Genomic DNA, 24,588 nt, shown 5'->3' on the forward strand with positions numbered 1-24,588 from the left:
AAAATATAATACATTTTACAACTTCCAATTTATCCCAATGTAAGAAAAGTGCTATAAGATGTCCAGACACATTCATACATTCTTAATGACAATGAAAAACTATGACATCAGTGTCAATACAGGCCTGATTTTTTTAACTAAGATTGATTTGGCATTATTAAATCCTACGCAAACCTCCAGTCCTTTCTTTATGCGCTCTTTGGAGACTCTTTACCCCAGGTCTGTGATACTCTGTCACATGCATTATTAGAATTTTTTGAACATGCAACTGCAGCTGTGGATCATGTGAAAGCATATGATATGATATACTTAGATTTTCAGAAAGCTTTTGATAAGGTTCCACACCAAAGACTGATCCTCAAATTGGAAGCTGTAGGCATTCAGGGTAATGTAAGTAGATGGATTATGAACTGGCTGATGTATAGGAAACAGAGGGTGTCGATTAGAGGAGTCGTTTCTAACTGGAGTGAGGTTGTTAGTGGAGTTCCACAGGGATCAGTATTGGGGCCTTTGCTTTTTCTAATCTATATTCATGATCTGGACTCTGGGATAGTTAGCAAACTTGTCAAATTTGCAGATGATACGAAAATAGGTGGCTCAGCAGATACAATCTCGGCAGCACAGGCTATTCAAAGGGACTTAGATAATATTCAGTTGTGGGCCGACACCTGGCAGATGAAATTCAATGTGGACAAGTGCAAGGTATTACATGCAGGTAACAAAATTGTCCACTATAATTACACTATGGGAGGAATAGAACTAGATGAAGTAACGCATGCGAAAGACCTAGGAGTCTATGTGGACTCCTCACTTTCTCCATCCAAACAATGTGGGGAAGCAATAAAAAGCAGAATGTCAGGGTATATTGTCAAAAGTGTAGAATTGAGAACAAGGGCAGTGATGTTCAGACTGTACAATGCACTAGTTAGAGCTCATCTGGATACTGTGGACAGTTCTGGGCTCCACACTTCAAGAAGGATATCGCTGCTCTAGAGGCAGTTCAGAGGAGAGCAAACAGACTTATTCCAGGTCTGAAGGGAATGTCCTACTGAGAGACTGAGGGACCTGAACCCTGGAACAGAGGAGACTACATGGGGACTTGATTCAAGTCTTCAAAATCATGAAAGGCATCGACCACATCAAACCAGAGGAACATTTAAAATCAGACAGGATAGGATCCTTGGATCACTCAGTTATTAATGGACACCTCTCGTTTGTAAACTTATGTTCTTATAACGGATGTCAAATCTCACTGTATGCGGAAGTGAAATGTAAACGGAAGTCAAATCTCACTGTTCTTATGACCATCCAAAACATGTACAAACACCTGTATTGTCCCAGGACCACTTTAGTCACTTTCTTTCATGACTACAAAACAATACGCAGAATCATGGATGGATGTATGGATGGATGGATAGATAGAAAAGCAAATTTCCTGGTTCACTGAAAGCAAACACAATGGACTGCGGCAGTGAGGCCTACCTTGCCCAGCCCCGGAGTGTCCTTGACTTTGTTGACGGCCCTCAGCAGGCAGGGCGGCGCTGGAGGGGGTGAGGTCTGCAGGATGCGGCTGAAGTTGGTGGCGAAGAGGGGAGGGTCGCTCACGCATGACGGAGAGGGACGATGCTTCTTCTTCTTGGAGGACAGATTCAGCTTCTGGGCAGCTCTGCAGAGGGGCGCAGAGAAGCAGAAGTTAGTATCACATTAGGAGTTACTTCCACACAGTATGCCTAGCAGATACTCGTGCGTTTACGAGCCTCCTGGGAGAGGAAGGTTCTGTTGGGGTCGGGGAAGTCCCGAGAGCAGAGATCTGAGGATTAGCAAGTCTGACACCTCATTTTTATTACGTCACATAATTCCGTTGTTACGCCTGCAAGGAAAATGATCACGCAGGAAAAGACATTGACCAGTAATGATAGTTAAACAAATTATTTCTCAAGACAAGATGTCTCCTGTTACCATTTTGTTTCATAAATGCCATATTGTGTGACAAATCAGAGGAAGTGAGAGGAAAAGGACCTCAGAGTGCATGTGAATATATATATATATATATATATATATATATATTTCTATTTTATTATGGTGAAAGTGATCTAGAAAAATCAGCTGAGTGTGAGAGAGAGAGAGAGAGAGAGAGTGTGTGTGTGTGTGTGTGGGTATGTAATCACTTGCTCACAAAGTTTGCCGCACAGCCACACAACATTTTCAGCTCAAAAAGCACGTCAATTCACTCTTGGGCATGGTGAGGTAATGCAAAAGGGCAGTACTGAATTAAGACACTGGTTTGGGGGGGCTGCTTGTCAAAGGTTTACATTCAACTGGTGAAACCCCACCAACACCAACAACAGCCACCAAAACATCTAAATTCAGACAGTATCCTACAGCTCATTCTCCTGTCTTGGTCTGGAGAGGAACAAAACGATAAATAACAGTCAGCAGATCAGAAAAGGGAGAGATTCCTCTTTCTGAAGGGTAGGACAAAAGTTGCAAGGAACTTGCTATTATTGCAGGCAGTGTTTACCGTTTCATGCGGTTGATGCACAATGTCCCCGTGTGTGCGTGTTTGTGTGATAAAAGGATTCTCCTTGAAAGCAACGCACACATAGTACTTAGAGACATCAATTAAGGGGCAATCACAGGCCATTGTGCCCACAATCGCCTCTGGATTAAAAGGTTCTCGAAAGCCAGATGGACAAGCCCTTCTGTCACGGTGCTTGTTGAACAAATTGGCCTGAAATCATCCCTCTCGAACATTGCGGGTAAATAAAATCAGCCGGGTATTGTTAGCCTAACAGCAGCACTGGAGAAGGGTTACCAGTGTGAGTGGGGGGACTCTAATTGAATCAAAGAGCTTTTCAGTGACCAGAGATGAACGTGGCCTTGACACAGAGACCAACCAAAGTGTTCGCTGCACACGGGGGAAGATCAGAAGACAGAGCAGACCGCAAAATCAGAAGCTTGCACTTCAGGACCCTGCTAATCTTTGCCCATACTGTCAGTACACACCGCTGTATTACGGTCAAGGGATGACCTCTTGACCCCGCTAGACTGATTGTTCTATCCCATCCTGTATATGTGCTGCCCAGCGACTCTCTTCTCGGCATCAACTTTTTGCGTGCTGTTGAATATCTATACAAGTTTAGCTGGAATGACAAGAACAGCACATGGGATGCATTTGAAATCACTGTCATAAAGGCTCTGCGATTTGTGGGAATGAATGCACCCTCCACACACACACACACACACACACTAACATTTATGACAGTCAGACTCACAGGAAATGTCAGGGTATTTTCAATGGGGTCTAGTCTCAGACAGATGTGAATTACACCGCCTGATACTCAAGACAGGATTTTAGCAACCGTGCGAAAGCATAAAATCATGTGCTCAGGGCGACTGCAGCTGTGTAACCTTAATGTATGCTGTGTGATTCAGGCTTTCAATGCAAATTACATTTTGGTGCGCAAATCCTCTGTGACTCCACCAGCAGCTTTTCACAAATCCTCCTAATGGCGGCCATCTTAATATCTTCCTGTGGACGATTTTCATACCCCCAAACCCCCATCCCCTCCCACGCTCCTCGGAGCCGACTACAGCCGGTACCCAGCTTCACCCCAGCCTGGGTCGGACACAGGCCTCAGCAACACTTCATTTACTAACTTCCAAACATTTACAAAGAAGAAGAATGTCATGTCGGCTGAGTTATCCATCATTGTGACAGCTCTGTTTTTGGGCTGAAGCTTCTTTCTTCTTGTATATAAAACAGCTGTCCAGTCCAGGTTTGTAGTTTGCAATTAGTCCTTGCAGTTTTTATTTAATCTGGGCCCCTAGGTGTGTGCGTTTTCGTTTTAACCCACAACACAGTCTTCCCATAAACAAGATGCCACAAAGAAGAAATGGCATCAATTCATTTAACTGAAGCAGTCCTCACAGAAGGACCTAGATCAAGTGTGGCTTGACTGCCTCTATAGTGTATTGATCGGTCCGATGAGTGGCCTTTTCACAGTAAACCCTTGAGTCGCCACTCACAGGCACAGCACGGCTCCCTCCGAGACTGCTGGGGAAGCCCACTGCACCACCAGGGATCTGGCTCAATTGGTCTGAATGTATGTATATCTATATATAGATTTCACTGCACCCCCCCCACCCTAGACCTCCCAACCAGAGTGAATCAGAGGGGGGCCAGGATAAAGAACAAGAGCAGACTCAGCCCCGGGGGAGGTCATTGAGGAAATGGGACTAAGTCACTGGCTATTGTTTGCAGACAGGGAAGGATAAATAAATAAATGAAAGACTCCTGATGCTTTATTAACTGCCTGTGAGTCTTTAAGTGCAGGTCTCTCAATTCCATAGTTTTAAGCATCCTGAACTTTTTTTTAAAGATCTTCAAAGCTTCTGCAGCGCCCTGTGTGATCTGTCCACACTACGCGAGGTGTGCTGAAAAACATCAGAGCATGAGGACAGCACCGGTAAAACAAAACCAGACCAATCAAACACCTGCCAGCACCCAGGTCAGCATCTACAATTCATATCAAAACTGTCCTTTTGTGCGGTCAGCGCATCACTCAGTCATGTTTTTGTGTTTGTTGGGGTCTCTCTCTTAATTAATTTCTGATCTCAAAACATGAGCTGTCAAACAACCACCAAGACCATTTCCAGTCAATGCACAATGCTTTGCTTCTGTTTTTATTACTGCACACATCTCGACTGAGGCCTGCAGAAAGCTGCTTTTTATGTATAATAAGACAAAACTCTATATCAACTTGCAAAATAGATCTTCTGTCAGAAAAATCCAGGTAGAGTTGGCTGTGTGTAGTGTAAAGTGAAATAATTATTATGACACTCATTAATTTTGGAAACTTAGGTAAGCTGTCTTCTTCAAGCTGAAATGAATTCCCCAGGGTTTGTCACTGACCAAGATTTGCTTTTGCATCTTTTATTCAAGTAGAAGACAGCTTTTTTGTTTTAATATTACAATTTATTATTTTCATGACTGGTCCAACACTTCAGTTACTATTTTTAGGTATGTTGTCCTATATAAGTAAAAAAAGTCTCCTCCTTTTTTACACAATATGATAGCACTGGTCTGAAAAATGGATTTGCTTATGTATACATTAATACATCAGTCAAAGCAACCAATTTGGAAATCTGTCCTTTCTTATTGTTATTTTAATTGTTCCAGACCTCCTGCAGGCCTGGTTGTGTTCCCCTGACTTTGTTGAGACGTCCATGAGGTTTCAGTGGACTCAAGAGGGACACAGGGATCACTCAGTGCTCCATAGACACCTTCAATCTTAACTTCTTGTGTTTGAAGAAACTGACACTCAAGACACACAATTAGCCCTTTCTCCACAGCCTACACATTGTGTAATATGCAAGAATATTAAACACACACACAAAACAAATTCTTAAAAAAATTAAGACATCTGAGCTCACGGGCAGGTTACTCACACAAGTGCGCTGTCCATCCCTTTGATGAAAGCCTACTCTGGAGTCCTAATGTCCAGCTCAGCCACCATCAGGTTGCCTGTAGTGTGTCCTTTGCAGCCACACTAGCTCCCATTTCCAAAGTTAGGTGCACTTCTTTTATTTCTTAATAATAAAGACAATCCAACTAGCATGGCCCCCCTTTTCCTAGCTGAGCACTGAAAAATCCGTTTTTCTTTTTTTCATTCCGCTGCTTTCTTTTTGCTTGCTTGTCTTCTCCTCCTCTGTTCTTTCTGGGCCGCGATGGCAGGGGCATACCTGACAGGCAGCTACCACTCAGCGGGACGTTGCCCGCGACCAGGAGAGGCACCTGTGCCACCGCTGCCCACACACAGCTGCTGAGAGACGGCTCTCCGCTTCAACCCTGTGCACTCAGCAGATATCGGTGTCTGCTCTTCCAAGAGGACTGTGCCTCTCTCACTCTCTCTCACACACACACACACACACACACACACACACACACACACACACACACACACACACACACACACACACACACACACACACACACACACACACACACACACACACACACACACACACTCGGTCTATCACTCCAGACTCTTCACCAGATCTGCACTAACCCATTGCCACACAAAATACAAAGTAAAGAAATAAAAATTCATGAACAAACAAACATAAACAATCACTGCAGTGGTAAAGGAGATGCAGCATCCAAGTCTGTGCTGAGGAAGTGCTGGAGCTGTGCAACGCGCCGGTGGCACTATTAACTGCTTGGCACCTGCTGCTGCCTTGTTGACAGCTACCTCTGAGTGGTGCAGCGCCGCCGCTCAAGGCGTAGCCTCCACTGCTGGGATGCTAGCGCAGACACGGGCAGCCTCTGAAGGAAGACAACATGCAACACGGTAGAATGGATACAGCTAATGCCGTTCAGGGCAGCTTAGTGCCTTAGGATAAGGAGAAGTAAACTGGCACAAAACTGCGAGTGACAGTCAGGATGCAGGAATGCACAGGGGTGCAGAGCAACCGAGACTCAAGAGCTCAGTTCAATTAATCCTCCCTCTCTTTCTCAGGAAGAACGCATTAAGAAATCATGCAGTAAGTAATTTCAGCTAATGTGTAACTCTCTGGAAAACAAAAGCCTAGTTGAAACATCTTGTTGAGTGTCTGTGTGCTTCCAGTGGAATACAAAACAGGTCTTCTCATGCAGCGTAATTATGATTTCATGGATGAACCGGCGTAATATCTCCCTTGTGTGTATTTGCACGCCTAATCGATAATGTGGGGGATATACCAGCTTGTACTTGGGTGTTTTTTTTTCCCCCAACTAGTTCAATCGACTGAGCCTCATTTCCTTTCAATGGAGAGCCTGTGAAATCAGCTGGCGTTAGTCTCACTCAGCAGAACAAAACCAGCTCAGCAGCAGCCACTGGATGCACCTTTGGAAAGATGTGATGTGAACCCTTATCCCTCTACCGAGAACCCAAGCAACTGCATACAACTAGACTTGTTTCTGTTAATGGACTTTTAATACTTGACTAATTAAGGGATGGTAATTAAGGCGCCAAGGCCCTTTTGTGACTTAAGTTTTTTTTGTTCTTTAACTTTCTAAACTTTATGTGTTGGACACTTTGCTTTGATGAAGCAAGAAAGTCAGAGCAGTTGTGATGTGTCCACTGTGTCACCATTTCCAAGTTTTTTAAGAAATACCTTAAAAACTAATAATAATGACACAATGTTCAGATTTACTCAGTGTTAAGTGCTCCTCTCTACATTGACAGACTATCTATATGCAATTCATTCAAGCAATTTCACCCAAGTTTCCAGGAAGAGAGACCTACAAATATAGATATGTATATAAAATATTATGTGTTTATATATATATAATTAAACGGCTGCTAAACTCCCACAGTGATTTGAAACCACTGCTGTCTTCTGACCGGTCTTTCAAACATTGAAGTAAAATGCTGATAAACACATATTGAAATGAAAGGAAACATCTGAGAGAGAGTGAGCAATGGGACTGCAGCAGCAGATGCAGCCAGACAGGAAATGGCTCCTTCATTAATCTAGCGGTTTATGTCAGGTTTATAAATGTGCTCATTCAACATGGTTATCTGCTAAAGGTGTGTGTATGAAAGGCCGAGAATACACACGGTTCCTCTGCAGGAACTCAATCATACTGAAAACACGTAAATGGGATAAACCCAGCTACCCAAGGCAAAGCACAGCTATACCTGGCCCCGCTCCCTGATTGTATTACTCATGAGCTCGTAACAAGGTAATATCTCAGCCGATCTTAACTCATCTACATTACGACTTATCTCAGGCGTTTAGTTAGCGAATACCGTAAGTAGGTTTGCTTGCCTGTGTTTCCAATGCACTGAAACTTGATGAATACAAAAACAGACTAAAAACCCATTAGCCACCACACACACCTGACAGCTCCGCAAATTACTTTTCTTTCTCCGTCTCTCGAAGCAGGGCCCTGATACGTACTTATCCATAATCACACACAAATGGAGCATACCTTTCTTCTGAAATTAACTTGGCCTTTAACCAGCAGCTTCGGTACCTTTTTTATGCCTCCTGTAACACGCTGACAACTCAAGCATTGGTTCAGGCTTTCCATCACTGGAGGAGTGGAAGCCGCCTCACTGACAGACAAGGGCGATGGATAGCCAGGCCCCTTAACACTACAGTGGTGATAGGGTTACCTCGCTGCACTCCTATAACAAAGCTTGTCAGCAAGACCCATCTCTTTCACTGAATATGAAGATGAATTCACCATTGTAGTTGAAGGACAGAAACCATTTCGATTCAGAGGAAGAATAATAATAAGAATTAATAACGATCACACCACACTACACAGATCATTCCTTTACACCCCATTCCGGAGAGTTGTGCCTTAAAATGATGTCACCTTAATACCTTACACTGGTAAACTTTAGATTTAGATTTATAAACAAATGTTGTATAAATTAACATTGAAATAAACATCAAAAAGCAGCAAGACGACTTTTATGTCACTTTTGGTGTGGGGGGGGTGGAAGATTTTGGCTAGTGGCCTCAGCTTCTTGTCATCTGTACCAGCTGGGAGCTGGCAGTGTCACCTTTGATCAGTTTCAGCACGGTCTCAAAAACTCGTCTTACTCCAGTGCATTCTCTCCGCTCATAAATACTTTATGAGTCATATCCTATCTATCACTAAATATTGTTGCAGGGAAAAGGGAAAAAAATAACTGTCACAAATAGCAGACGGAGTGAGATGGAGAGAGAGAGAGAAATATAACCCTGCTCAAAGTTTGTTTATTTCTTTGTGTGTATGTTTTTAAAATGTACTAGCCAGGACTTCAGTATTTCGAAAGCAATGATTTACTGACATGGCTGGCTTTTAATAGATCCTTTCCTCCATTTCTTGTTTATTGAAGAAAATAAGACAATTCTTAAGTAGAGAGTTTCTATATATTCACTGAAAACTTCATTGACATCAGCTGAAACATTGTGGATTATGATGGCAACGCTTCCATTTGAAAACCCTGTACTGCGCAAACACTGGGAAGTAGCATATTGTGGGAGTTGTCCTGGACTGTGATGTGAAATGTGCACAAAAGACTCTGCATTCAATGGTTTGCACTTTCCTTGTTGCACTTTTTCCTGATGTCACTCAACAACACTCATACCCTTATTCCCTTGCTATAAAATGCTCCATTAAGCTGGCTGAACTGAACGGCAGATAAAGTTCCACACAAACACGAAACAGGCACCACAAATGCCTGTCAAGACTTGCATCTCCAAGCGCAATTACTAATTTCCCCATCACTCCTCAAAGTGCCTCTATAGGTAAAAGTGCGGGCTCCCTTGGAGCTCCTATAGCAGTAAATAAAGAGGGCTGGCTCAGGCCTCCTTCCTGCCACCTCCTGATGCTATAGATACACAGGGCTACAAGGCTACACACTACTGTATAAGGCCTTTGCTCTACACACAGATCGCTATCAGCACAGGGAGCGGAGGCCACTGCTCTACACACAGATCACTAGCACACAGTGCACAGGACAAGCACAAACCCTATGCCCCCTGCATATAGTGCATTTGTAACATTTCAGCAATCATTTCCATAGCACTTCATTGTCTATTTATTTTTTCATATCCAAGGCCCCGTTTCATTAAATTCCAAGTTGGCAGTTTTTTTTCTTCTTCTTCAAGGGGCCAGTTTTTTCAAACCTGGGGTTGAAAAACAGATGATTACGACTAACGATCCTTGCGGCTGCTGCTTTCCCAGGTACCGTTCTGCATGGCAGTACCCCTCCGACAGCACGACGTGGTTTGAATGCAGTGCCGCAGCCCCACTGATGATCCATTATGAGGGTGATGCATACTGACAGAGTGACACTGACTTGCTGGAGAAGGGCTTCTCGGAGGTGTCACTGTGCCATTACTAATGAGATCCATGTAGCCGCTCCACTGGAGTATGTCACTGGCGCTCGCACCATGGAGGAAGAGCCGACTGTGCATGGTGTATTAGAAGTGGGCGCACTGGTGTCAGGCCAAAATATAAAGACACATGGTTTCCGTGGTGGCATTCTGATGCCAGGGATTGAGAAAGTGTCAGTTCACTTATTACAGAAGTGTTTTGCGAAAGGCACTATATGAAATAGAGTCTGACTACTTGCTTGCTTGATTGATTAATGATGGTTCCTAATTAGTAACAGTAAGGGCACTAAACCAAAGAAAACAATGATTGTCTGTTTCCTCTGGCCCACTTCTGGTAATCTTGCCAAGGAAGAGTTCAGGAGTGCTGTTCCAGATGGAATTAGCCAAAGTCATCATAGAAGAGCTACTGCACACACTAGTGCTACAATGACACAAGCCAACCTACAGACATGGATATCACATTACAGAGGACCGGGGTCAGAGCAAAATAGCACAACAAAATACCAGCCCTTTAAAGTGAATTCATTTCTACATCAGACAAAAACCCTTTTGTTAGAGGCCTAAGTAACTTGCTGAAATGTCCTGGCAGATATACCCTTATTCCAGCCTACATCCACAAGGCTTAGGGTTAAGGATAGGGTTGCATGCTGTAATCTCCTGCACAGCTTGGCATATGATTTTTGCTAAACTGTGCATGACCTCCATCAAAACATCAGGGTTTTTTATTTTGGTAGAGTGAAAAACAAAACCAAACAAATTAAGCCAGAGAAGTTCTTCATGACAAGCATAGGGGAATGTAGTTAACAACTCCACTGTGCCACTGAGAGAGGCCAAAAATAATGAACTAAGAATCACCTCTGAGGCACTGTTCCAAGCACCCGAGCCATATGGCCCAAAGCAAACAGCACAATCACCACTACTAGAGCAGCAGGGGTTGTACACTCTTTAGCACCAAGAGGATTCATTAACTTTAAGCATAATAGGCTCCTAATAGGCACAAAAAGACCAGTCAGAAATGCATTGCATGCATTGCCAGGTGTGAAACATTGACACAGTGTGGCCTGCTGGAGCATGTTGACACAGTGTGGACTTCTTCACTGGCCTGCCCAGCCCTGAGTACCACTTATAACAATGTCTTACATTAAAAGGGCAATTGTGGGGTGTCCATACTAAGTAATTTCTAAGTTATCTCTCTTGTATTTACGGTGTAATAACACGGAGTTGCAATGCAGGCAATGTGTAACCATGCATGTCGTTGACATCTGCATGTATAACTGCTCAACAGCGTAGATAAACATATGTACATTACAATCAAGTTTAGAAACTCATCTGTTTGTGCTGAAGGCTGTTATCACTGTAAATAAAGCTTACTATATATATATGTCAGAGGCCACTAAACACAGAAATGTCTCAAACTGGAAATGACATAAAGAAGCATGGAACCATGTATATACAAGAGGGCAAGAAAAAACAACAAAAGGATGTGACATCATTGAAAGAGTGTAAATGTTAAAATTGCAATAGGCCAGTCAAGGTGCAAAAACAGTAGACCAAAGATGGACAACAGAAGCTATAGAGTGGATCCCAACAGATGATAAAAGACCTAGAAGAAGATGACATAAAAGATGGGAAGATGCATTAAGATTTGCTGGTGTGAACTGGAAATGTCTTGTGGAGGCATGCACAATAACATTATGCAGGAAATCCATGGATCGCTTTTTTGATAGCCACACTAAAGATACAAAGACATTAATAATTTGTCTGGGATTGTTAGATGTGACTGGTGTGCCATGGGTGAGAGAACAGGGCCAGACAAAAACCCAGCCCTCTACTTTGAAAAGGCCAACTTGTCATTTAGTTCTTGCACATTTATAAACGTCATCACCTCCTGCAGTAAGTAACACTGTAAGCGTTCATCTTACAGCTTTTTGTCTTTCATGAAGGGCATATTCAGAACTCTTCAATGCAGATTTTAAGCTACAGAGCGATACAGCTGAGCAGACCCATCAGAAACCCAATGCCAAGTTCAAACAGAGCTGAACCGAAATGGGCTGGCCTGTTTAAACACACGCCATTGAACTGCATTACAAATTTTCTGAACCACACTGCTCTTTACTACTAAAAAGACTGAAGCAGACATTAATATAGAAAAACCACAAAGCAGAGAAATACTGTGGCCTCTGCACCGCAGTAAAATCATATTAGTGTGAAAGAATTAAACAATATGAGAGCAGTCACATTTGGATTTCCGCTGGAATGTACAACACGTTATGAAGCCAACAATGTGCGTTTGCTTTTCCTCATCATCTTGAGTGCTGACAAAATCTACACCCTGAAGGGTTTTTCTTGTTTGTTTTTTTCCTATTTAGACAATAAAAACCACATTACTACACTCCAATGGGAAGCAACAGAAATTATGCAGCCTACCAAGGGGACACGGTAAATATAAATCAATAAAGGCTGTAAACATACACACACCATGAACCCCAATCAATACCCATTATATACTGTATGGTAATTAAAAGGAATTTATAACTCAATCTTCAACCCCCCCACCCCCTGTTTTTCTATCATCTATTTTCAAAATTCCTACAGTCAAACGGCGGCGTACGACCCCCCGAGGAAAATATTTCGGAAATAAATCATGTGTGCTCTTTGGCAATGACATATTCCAAGCAAGCCGGTCTGGCTCTAATGAAAGCTCTCGCTCTCGACAAAAATAGTCCCAGCTGTTTCACGAACGCCATCTATCATCTGGAGGAGACGCGCCGGAGAAAGGTCAGCCGCGTTGTACGGAGGATGCCGGGCTCCCTGTTGCCTGGGTTCCGCTTCAGGGCCCAGATGATTACAAAAAAATTACCATCGCTCCTAATTAATATGGTGTCATGCAGCACACATCTATTAAAGCAGGGGGGACACTCCAGTCTGTACATTCACCCCCTCTTATTGCTTCAAGGAAATAGGCTAGCGGAAGACACAGGGAGTAGGAAAGACTGGGAGGGAGGAGAGATGTCCGTGCAAGATTAAACCCCAAAGAAGGGATCTATCCTGTCACAAATAGGAGACAAGGAGGACGCAGAAAAGATGTGAGGCAGTAGAAGTGGGGGGAATCACCTAGAGAAAGGAAAATCTGTTTCTATACATGCTTGTATATAAAGCCAGCATGTGTGCTCTTTTGTCATTGCTTCCTTGTATTTGTCCTTTAGCTAGATGCTTGTTGGCTTGTCGTCGGTCTATGCGGTGCCCTTAGTGGCGTCTCTGTGAAGAACGCTACAGTAACATGGTGCCGTACAGCGGGACAAAGTTGTGAGTGAGAGATGTGCTGCACGACGCTTCTGCCAATTTGTTACAGTACAGCTGCCCCGTCTCGTGGCCTCTCCCCACCTCCCTCGCTCTCAGCTGAGGATCCCCTCCTAATTTGATACAGAGGGACCCCCCCCCAGTGTCTGAGTGCGCTAATGATCCTCAGGGGACTGTGATGAAAGGGATGCGATTGCAGCTCTCAAACCCTGACATTCAATGGATTGCCTGGTCCCTCCCATTGCATTTACTTAACCAGCTAATTCCTTAGTGAATTTCCAAGTGACAAGTGAAGCAACACAATTGGGACCCAGATACTAACAGGTTGCTTCCCCTGCCACTAATGTCTGGGAATGCGAGTCAGGCCAAGCTTGTAGCTGCTTGTGGAACGGGCAGGCATTTTCAATGTTATTTTACAGTAATACTCATTGATGCCCTCTCCAAAAACTGCAGGCCCTCACTGCTCTCACCCTGTTGGGAGAGGCCCTCTGCCTGCTACACAATAACCACAGGCCCTGCTTCACCATTGGTTGGCCGAGAAACTTTAAAAACATCTTCAGTCGTCTACTCGACTCTCGGACCACATAGTAAACATTGAAATGCTATGAGAGCTTTTCAAATGCTTGAAATAACATAATCCAGTCCCAGCAGTGATATTTGACAAGAAGGACAGAAACAATTATGATTTGTGTAGCTTATATGGGATTTTAAATGGCCAACCACAAAAAGAAGAACAAGAAGAAGACAGACAGAAGATGGGAAGTTGAAAGTATAAGCTTTGCTGGTGTGGAAAATGAATCTAACAGAAACGAGTGGAAACACCTTCACTCAGTGGTGGAGGATCGACAAAAGCTGATGGTGATACGATATTGATCTATCTATATATGGGATTAACATTGAAGAAACGTATGATCTGCTTGTGGTCTGTAAAGGTGCAATGGGATCAGAAAGCCGATGTTTTCCAGCACTTTGAAAACCAAGGTTGGTGTTCAACAAAAAAAAAACCTGGGGAAGAGTGGGTCTGCAAGAGTGCCATCATCGGGCAGCTCAGCACCTCCAGCAGGCTGACAGATGGATCCCTTCACGAACATCCAGAGAACCCCCAGCATTTACACAACAGATGTATCCAAAGACAAACCCCACTAGAGCCCCACAGGGAGCCCCTGCTATAAAAATAGAGCATCAATACGGCCGATTTCAATGACGGTCCGTGCTGCAGGTTTCCGCCTGAAAAACTTTGCTTGTTTTTACGCCTCATCAGGGTTTTTGCCATTTATTTTGTTTATATAACAAATGCAGTTACTGGTGTAGCTTTTCTCTGCATCTAATTTAATTATATAATTCAAACAAGAAACGCCAAAGTAATAAAGGAAGCAAAGATGTATTTCCTGTTAATTTCCACAGCTTGAATACGTTTTCAAAACCAATTAAACTTTATGGAAAGGGTATGTGGCCCCTGACATCTTATAATGAAATCAAGAAACCTTTTTCTGATGCCCCCTTTCACTCCCACTAATGTCACAACTAAAACCCTCCTCCAGACCTTCATCAAAAACAACCTGCTGGAGCCACATTCACCAGAGGGAATGTTGATGAAAATATATATATATTACAAATCATTTAATGCTTGACTGTCTAGGGATCCAATAATGTATGGAGACACATTCCGTCTTCACAGGACAAGGCCGTCGACTTCATCAACTGTTCTGCACGTTCGGACTGCGCTCATGCCAAACGGACGGATGTGTGGATCCACCGCCCAGCCCGCTGACACCTCAGACAGGTTGGGCTCTTAAATCCAGCGTGTCTGCGCTATAAGGTCATGACTTGTCGGCTATAAAGCATGCAGGTTTCAGGAAGCAGCTTACATTCGTCATAAATCATGTACAGGAGTTGTGCCGAGGGGGGTGGGTTGAGAGCAGCACATCCCCTTTGTGTCAGCAGGGACCTCAGGAATGTATTCCAGGTGTACTGCGTAGGAAAGAGCCTCAGTCACCTGAAGATTTACAAGCACCAGAAAAAAAAAAAAAACCAACAGATGACATGGCATCCTCTAAGAATAATGCACTGCAGCAAAGTTGGGAATTTGCGGCACAGCGGTCTCCTGCACGGAAACAAGTTGTGCGTTCATTAAATCGATGCCACACTCGTTTTTTCTTATCCATTTTGTTTAGTTTAGCTTTTTTTCCCACCTCCTCATCAGTGTATAACCTGTATCGAAAAAAGCTGTGATTTACTCACATGTGGAGTAGCAATTAGGTCTTACACTATATGGGCAAAATCAATGTACTTCTCAGGCAGAGGGAGGCACGTTGATATCTAAATCTTTTCAGTATACCGGACTCAAAATATCAGCTCTGAACATTTGCTGATCCTTGGCATGTACTTGCACTGTTGAGTTTTTTTGTACTTGATAGAAATGTGTAAAGATTAAATGACTCCAGTACATTGTTGTTGTTATTGGATACAAGACTAAATAAACAGGCCTGATGAATAAGTGGTGTTACAGCGTAAGGATCTTAAGGAACCTCTGCTAACTCTCCAAATCTGGCAAAACCGTGAACTCAACACAACAGGATCGCAAGGAAAGGATTGGGGACACACAAGAAGAAAGATCAAAGGTTGCACATGTGAATCTGCAGGGGTCACATTCATCACAGCGTGCTCCCGTCTCGCTGGGATTGGTGGCGTAACGCACAGCAGGGACATTACAGCCGAACCGTCTCCTGAGGCACGCAGTCAGGTTGGGGACTAACCACTCGCACCATTTCATTCACCCTGCCGTTGCTATTCATGCAGGGGAACTGTAAGATTTAGCTGCAGCTGAATATTTGAGGAGAATCACAGGAGTTTTTGAAGATTGCGAGGGCAGAAATCGCTACCAGCGCAGCCGTGAAGAGAGAATCTCTAATTAAATCCCTTGAGGAATTTTTCTTTCTTCCTCTGTGTCAACCTCAGTCCAGTATCATTTGTACGCAGAGGCATCGCTGCCCATGCCAAGAGAAACACTAGGCTTTGGTGTAGTGTTGCGGCTTTGTGGATCGCATGGTAGGAGGTGTGCCTGACACAGCAGTGGAAATCCAAGCCAGGCCTGACTGCACACCGCCAGAAAGGACAATCTGAAGATATGCCAACACCCTGCTCTAGCATCCTTCTCGGCTAAAAAAATATGAGAGCAAACTGCTACTCATTACTGTTGCCCTGGCAGCAAGTTCTGAACACTTTCTGTGTTGGACGATGTGTTTTTTTGTTTTGTCGTTTTGTTTTTAACTGGAGTCCTGGCCCAGACTTGTTTTCATGGGGTATGAAAAGGGGGTCAAGGAAAAACAATACACTACCATTCTTCTTTAGTCTCCCGGCGTTGTTCACTTACAGAATAGTCTGAAACCTCTGAAATGCCACTGAAACACAACCATGAAAGCTCTGTTTACATCGACCGGTGCAGATCAATACATTCCCCTTGTTCTCACTCAGGCTGAAGACGCTGTCTGTTCTCTTGTGCTTTGGCTCAAGCCACTGTCTTTTTATCACTACCCAGGCTGTGTTTGTGTTGCCAATTTGCATTACCAAGTTCCAGATTTGAGCTAGAATTCCTCAATATTTTATCAGATTGACAAGAAAATTCTGCCTTCAGGCTCATTTAGAAACATTGTGAAAATATTTGAAAATGTAACCATAAAATAAATCATTATGTATGATATATTTGGCTGCCGTCACTGGGTTTAACACTGAAGTCAATTATTTACCTTTGGCTTAACCTTGGGGGAAGTCTTATGCTTCACTCCTGTTTGTTATTTCAGCGTTCATCAGATCAATTTCTGTGTTGTTCTTGGAGGCTTACTAGGCTGTGTAGCAACCTGAATTGAAGGGCTTTGAGACAGCATTGGCCAAAAACAAAATCTAAATCGACTGATCGGTTGACGAAAAAAAAACATCTCTTGCAGCGAATATGACCTGTGAGCTACTTTTTCTTTTCCACAGCTACCTGAGCTTCCACAGCAACAATGACTTGCTCATGGTGTTATGGCTGCATAAATCTCAAATACAAAATCATCCTTGTCTACTTTCCCCATTCATGAGCAATGCTTGCCGTGGCTTTACAGCCAGCCTGAGTGCTGATGCTGCTTCCCATGCTAGTCTCCAGACAGCTGTTTGAATATTTCAGAATCATTGAAAACTGAGCTCCCACGTTTTCAAAATGCGAAATGCAGACGGGGACTCTTAGAAGTCACTACTGCAGGAGATATAACTGATATTGGAGATGGTGTGTGTAAGAAGAGCAAAACACGTTTTCACATCAGACTTGTCCTGTCTTCACAGAAACACGGGGGACGCAATTTTGGAAAGAGATAGAAAAAAGGGTGGACATATTAAAACTACCCCCCTTTGTCCCTTATTCCGCAAAATATACCCGATTCTCTCCACCCTCTATCCCCCTGGTCTCGCACTTAGCAGCAGAAGAGAGATAATCCCTGTGATTTATAGCTGTCTGATTCTTTTCTGCATCCCTCTGGGTGACAAAGCCCAGCATGTTATAGTAATCAATACAACCGCATTCATCAACTGGGAAGCCGGGATCCATTTCAGCGCTGCAGCGGGGGGACTGGACCCGGCCTGGAGCGCTGATTTATAACCCTGAGCTGAAGAAGGACTGAGTCTGAGCCCCAGGGACTCTGCCACTCAGTCGCTCAATGCCCTGCCAAAACAAAACTTATAACATGGGGTGCGAATCACCAGGCCTTCAGGTAGCAGGCGATGACACAGATTTATATAAATGAAGGCCACTGCTTTCGGGAAAATGCACCCTACTGATTTAGTGCCCAACAATAAATCACTGAAGCTCTTTAATAGAAGCAAGCATCAGGCACATTCCAGTAAATAAGTAATAATAATAATCATTAAATAAATGCTCAAGTGTGTCAGTTCAGATCCTTTCCTGCCACCACAATCCTGCCAGACAGATCACACTACTTACCAGTGTATGTTTACAAGGGCCAGTGCACAATGCCTGAGGGAGTCTAGTAAAGTAAAGTCCAGTAAAGATAACAACCAGACGAGGGCTGAGACAAAGTGCAGGGGATGTTTGGACCTTCATCCACTCTGGAAACAAACAGGATTCCAGCCCGGGTGTTTAGGAATGGTCAATTAAAATGGGGAGAGCTGAGGTTTCACAACGGCCATTGACGTATCCAGAGTAACGGCAGGTTTTGCAAATGAATCTTAAGCAAGAGAAGGTATGTGGGCAGCTCAGTAAAAGCCTGTGCCCTGACGAGTGGCACAGAGGTTTGCTTGTTAGGTTTTTATGGTCATACAAGACCTGCACAGAACAGGCATTCTTCCATCAATGCACAAGGCTTGTTAAAGTTCCCCAGGGTAATTAACCCTCTTGTTTTGCTATTAAAGACCAGGGAAACCAGCGTTTTGTTTTGTACACAGCCTGAAGTCCAACGCTCTTTCCTAAGTCAGCCTTCATAACAACTTAAAATCTGCACTACTGCCAAGAACCAACAGGGGGGCTCCAAATTTAATTTTCATGAAAAGAGAAAGGCTGAAGTAAACAACGCTGGGCAAAGCAAAAATGGAGCCATTGTTTATTTATATCTACTCACTGCCGGATATTAAATGCTGAAACATATCCGAGATGTGTGGCTAACTTTCTTTTTTTATATTCCCCCACACCATGCTGAACAGCTGTATCGAGCAGAGCCTGCCTGTGTAACAAGAAAAGCAGTCCCCTCCACCCCACTTACCTGGCAAAGAAGGAAGCGGCGGCAGATGTCCCGCTGGATGGGATGCTGGAGACAAACGTGTTCTGGGAGCCAGAGAAGCTGTACAGGGAGGGCCGGTCTGCATTGTACCGGTTCAGGGCGGCTTCTGTCAGGCCCTCTCGGCAGGTCTCTGTCATCAACTGGGAAATCTGCACACACAGACAGACAAACACAAAAAGGTGTGAGGCAGACGTCTCCTTGAAGCGAACGTTTTTTTTTTTTTTTGGAAGTTGTCTGAACACATACAGTGCAGCACGGTACAGAGCCTGGACAATATGCAAATAATATGACTGCCCGCTAATGTAGTGGAACTGCCCTAAACCACACAAACTCTGTCTGTATGAGAGTGAGGCATAAACACCAGCTTAATGCATGTGCTCGGGGTGATAAGCCTCCCCTAACAGACACTACCAGCTGCTGACAATACTACTGCAAGCGTTTACACCAGAGTCAAGGGCATCCATCTAGTGATGATTTGCGGTAGGTTGTAGAAGATGAAATGGTTGCCTGTGAAATTACCTCTGTACAGATTGTTTCAGTTTCATTTGCTTATTTATTTTTTATAATAATGTCTGACCATGCCATTGCCACCAGATCCCTCTCAGATAAAACCCCAACGGTGAACCTGAAATGCCAGACGACTGACCCAAGGCAGACTCCGAGATATTTCTGCAGGAAGACCGTGTTCATCAATCACCCTTCTCGACACCGACTCCATATAAATCACGGTACTGCCTCAACCTCGCTTGGCACCTCGGAGTCGGGGAGGGGGGCGGCCTTAAGAGACACCTGTTCTGCCTGCTGGGTCCCCATTACATTGCCATTCATTTCCCATTTTCATTCTCGCTCAGACGTTTTCCTTTTCTTTCCAGTTCATAGGGCAACACGCATGCTTCGATGAAGAAAGCCATGGTCCACGGATATCAATATATCTTTTCATAGGCGGGTAGGACAATGATTCAATTCTGGAGAGAAAACTGTCAAGATGCCTGCAATATGTACGGAATTTGGACATGGTGTGTGTAATCTTTTTACTGTCACTCAATAGATATCAAAATCTTAGCTTAAAGCTCAACTAAATGCAGCATTTACAATCTTTCTGGTCCAGGCTTTCTCAGGCTGTTGAATCAACTCTGACAGGATATAACAGATACATTAGTTTAGTGTAACACACAAAGTTTGAATGTCCCAATACAATTCTGTCAAACAATGGATGTGTGTACTTTCAATTACAACAAAAGTTAACTTAACTCAAATTTTATTTTAATAAATAATGTGTGCGAAGATCTCCTTTCTGAACACGGAAACCGGCACAGGTAAAAGGCAAGCTGCGGGTTTGTGAGTGAGAGTAATATCTGTGTGTGAGAGAGAGAGAAAGAGGTAGGGAGGGATGGAGGGAGGAGGGGAAGGACTGGCCACCACCTAGGACCACTAAACAGATTTCTTTTTCGTGCCCTTAAAAGGATTTCACCACAAAACTTCCAAGAGAGAGAATCCAAATCCCGTGGCATCCAAATCCCCCTCCCCCAACACCTCGGTCATTTTCTAAAAAGGTTTCTGCACCTCCATCTCCTTCAGCCAAATAAAGCCAGTGGATTCAGGGCGAGACTAAACAGAGGGCCAGTCTGCCTCAACACGCTTCCAAACGTTTATATATTTACATTTCTAATGGGAACCAGACTCGAGATACTGTAATGAATGTGAAAAGATTGGAGAGGCATGAAGCCAGAGTCCTATGATTTGGCCCCAGGCATGAAAGCTCAAGGCCCGTACACAGCCTGGCAGCGGCACTGCATCCATTGCTCTCTCTACAGCCTCAGTCACTGCTGTGAAAGTGTGTGCCTGAGCATGTGTTCGTACAGGTGAGTGTGAATGTTTGTGTGTGTGTGCGTCCGTGTGTGTGTGGACACAAAAACACCAGAAGAGTCCAGTGGATCATTTTTGCAAACACACAGACTGTCGTTTTCTGGTTTTCGTCAGTCCGTAGGCCTCCTACACAGGGGAGAAGGGCTGGCCTCTGCCTACAGACACTGGAGGAGATTTGGACAAGATTGCAATATAGATGGTGGGGGGGTGTTACTCTAGTTTGCCTATAGAGAAACTTAATTTGAAACGAGACCGTGTTGGTAGTACTTATTACATACTAATGCAACTAAATCCAATGGCAGATTTACCAAGGTAAACTTGCATGAGGGACATTTATGTCAGTGACTGATGCATCTCTCATCTCATCTCTCTCCTGTGAAAAGGCCAGGGTCAAGAGCAGTGGTCTACCCGGCCATTGTGGCTGCAAAGATGAGCGACTCCCACTTCTGACAGGCTAGCCCTACTCAACTGACAGCTCCCTAATCCCCTCCTTAAATGGAATGGGGGTGTTTTCAGCACAACCCAAATAGTGGCCATCTTAGGCGAGTCGGTAGCAAAGCTCCCAATCAGATAAGGGGGTGGGGGTGAAAGAAAGCAGAGGGTGATGGGAGGAGAAGGGGGCAGGGATGGAGGCCACTCAAGGCCGACTCCTGCAGTCTACGCCATCGAGAACAGCTGATTTATGCCATGCTGTCTAGTTTAATGGCTTATTTAAAATACCCATGGCAGGGACGGCTGTCCAGACTTGTTTTTCACCGGAGTCCCTTGAGGCAAAACAGATGCAGACAGAGAGAGGATCAGTAGAGCGATGGGAAATAGGGAGAGGGAAGGGGAAAGAGAAGGAACAGAAGGGAAATAAGGAGAAGGAAGAGAAGGACAAGGAGAAGGAGGAGGAACAGAGGGAAAGGGAAGGAAGAGAAGGGGAAGGAGAAGGAGAAGGAAAAGGAAGAGAAGGGGAAGGAGAAGGAAGAAAAAAAGGGAGAGCAGGAGGATGAACAGAAGGAAGATGAGGAGGAGGACAAGGAGAAGGAAATGGAAAAGGAGCTTACAGTCAGTATGTGCAGAATATACAATACATTTTTCTCTGTCTTTGTTCATTCAGCGAGCAGTTTAAACAGCATGAAACAGTCAGTACATTCAGAGCACTGAAGACATCCTTTTCAGGGAATTTGGAAACTGCACTTTAAACACCCATTTGCACCATCGGAAGCAGGACATAATGCAAGTGCTTTGGACCGTAAGATTATTATTTAATGATCAGACACAGTAGGAATGGCAGGATAGGACTGTTTATATTGTATCTTCGATGTGTATCCGATCTACCCTCAAAGGATCCTGGGGAGTCAACATCACCGCTGCCAGAAGCCACTCCAATCATCTCTCAGCTTGCCCGCCTGGCAGAGTTCATCTCAATGGCAAATTAAGTCGAACCCATAACAGGACGAAACTGTTTAAAGAGCGTTTCCTGTTCGTTTCGGGGTGAGAGGCACCAGCCGCTCGCCAGTCATTTCACCAGGAGGGCCCAGCCACACTGTATGACCGCATTTCGGCTCCAAGCGTTAACCCCGTCTCAGGAGAGCAGAGCCGTGCTTAATCTACTTGTTGAGCACGCTTGCCCTTCCCTGGGAGAGCACACAAAGACGTTGTGATGGAGTGGCTCATGTTAACAGATGACACGCCACCTCTTGCTGTGCTTAATGACTGTGGATGTCAGTAGATCTTTTACATCTCAGAAGAGAAAGGGGGTACAAGGGCTGGCGGTGTCAGACCCAAGTGAAGTTAATGAGTGCAGAAGAATGTAACGTGCGCAGAAGACAAGAGAGTCTGCTGCCCCCCTACTGAGTGAGCACCTGTCTTACTGTAAATGAGAGGAATGACCTTTTAGAAACACACAAGTAAAAAAATTTAAGAAAAACGTCTGTTCTGTCAACACCTGCACTGTGAAGTACAGTTCAGTACTGTATATAGATTGGGGGCTGCCAAGACTGAAAGGCAGCATCTTCAATGTCAGGCAGGCCTTCATTTGTACACAGCTCGGCAGCAGCGAGGTGGGATTGGGAAATGAAAACGAACAAGTGCAAACCAGCCATTGCATTCGTTTATAATGTAGCGGGCAGCTCACTCCCTGTTTTCCTACAGAAGAAATAATGAGGCAAACATTTTTAGTTCCCATAAGTTAAACACTGGTTAAAACAAAAGAGACTGTTTTCCAAATAGGGACTCCATTGGCATCTTAAGTTGACATGAATGATACCGATTACATTTACATTTGTAAGATTGATGTATTTATTTTGCAAAAGGAAGCTGCACAATTGACTGACATATGTGATGATATTGTTCTTTATTTCTTCTATTTATTTATTTATTTAGGAGTAAAGCGCAGAGAAGATAAGACAGGCATGCCTGCATTTCTCACTTTTTAATTTGTTTTTCTTGTTTTCTCTATTACATATATATAATATATGTCTGGCTTGGTTAATGCCTCCTCCCTCAATACAGTCTCTTATCAATTGTTAATGTAAGGAAGTCAGAACAGAATGCAGCGATGTTTCTGTGGAGGTATACCTTCTTAGTACGGCAAAACAGCTACCAGCTTCCTGCCACAGGGGTCTCCGAAAGTCAGTGCTAGGCAGATATGTGCTACTCCAAAACAGCAGGGTAGCCCATCAAACCATCTGATCTGTGCTGTACTGCACTGCACCAGGCAACCAATTTACTAGGCTGGAGGGCGGACCTTGGACAGATTCCACAGAGCAATGCAAATAACAAGAATCACATAAATATTATGAAAAGACAGGCCATTACATCAAATGGAGCCGATGTGCGCGCGATATCTGAGACCTATCAGTAACACACACACTCACAGTCACATTCACATACACCAGCGCACTCTCATTTGCGCCCACCACACGTACACTGTATGTATGTCGATGTGTGCGTAGATGTTTGATTACATCCCACTACAGATGATATACTCAAAAAACAATTTATTTTGTATGCAGAATATTACTGTTAATCCCGCTACCCCCAGAGAGAAGATGTATTTATTTCTCATAGCAGAAGGTATGTGTCATGTATTTGAGATTTGAGACACTATTCAAATAAATGTCGACAGTGTACAGTTAGATGCTTCTTTCATATGGGCCTTTAACATATAAAGGGCTCAGTGCGATTCTCCCCTGTGTCTTCAAAGAGCGCTCAGACAGGCCCAAATGTGATGAATGAGTAAGAAGCCGGCGCAGTTGATTAGCTGTGCAGAAGGAGTGGAGGCACGCGTATTAAATTAGCCAGGAGGGCCGCGCCGCATTAAAATTAACCACCTATCAAGTCTCTTCACAAGCCCAACGCCCGAGACTTGTTTTGATTTAGCGGGGCTGTCATCCATCTTCATTAAGTCAGATGCACTCCGACGATGGCGGCCTTTTGCGTCTCCCTCCAACCACCCCGCCCTCACCCCCAGCTCCTCGCCATTGCCGTCAGGCGCTGTCTCAGGTCAAGGTGCTGAACACGGGTGCCGGGAATGAGGAGCCACCCAGATCCCTCTGCATTGACACACAAGGACGGCGAAAGCAGGTTCTGTATGTCTGATTTTAATGAATCCACTGATTAATTCCTGCACGTATGTATTTAGTTATTGATTTCTGTTTCTCTGCAGGGGTCCTTGAGGGGGTGGCTTTCATTTTGAAGGTTTATGGCCATGCTTGCCCGTTGTGTTGCCCAGGATCTCCACAGTTTGAGTCTTGGTTGACTGCAGAACCCTTTCAGACAACTG

General features: G+C 44.1%; 1 protein-coding gene across 2 annotated transcripts in view; it reads right to left on the bottom strand.

The window, feature by feature from the left end:
• Nucleotides 1–24,588, bottom strand: part of kif26ba (kinesin family member 26Ba) — a 126,305-nt gene that overhangs the window by 37,340 nt on the left and 64,377 nt on the right. For both annotated transcript variants that reach the window (XM_066697861.1, XM_066697852.1), the window contains exons 4-5: nucleotides 18,933–19,099; nucleotides 1,483–1,666 (exon numbers count right to left, since the gene is read on the bottom strand). In XM_066697861.1, the coding sequence (XP_066553958.1) occupies nucleotides 1,483–1,666; nucleotides 18,933–19,099 (351 nt within the window). The remainder of the gene's footprint in view (nucleotides 1–1,482; nucleotides 1,667–18,932; nucleotides 19,100–24,588) is intronic.

This window comes from Amia ocellicauda, chromosome 1 (assembly GCF_036373705.1).
Source record: "Amia ocellicauda isolate fAmiCal2 chromosome 1, fAmiCal2.hap1, whole genome shotgun sequence".
Classification (NCBI taxonomy): domain Eukaryota; kingdom Metazoa; phylum Chordata; class Actinopteri; order Amiiformes; family Amiidae; genus Amia; species Amia ocellicauda.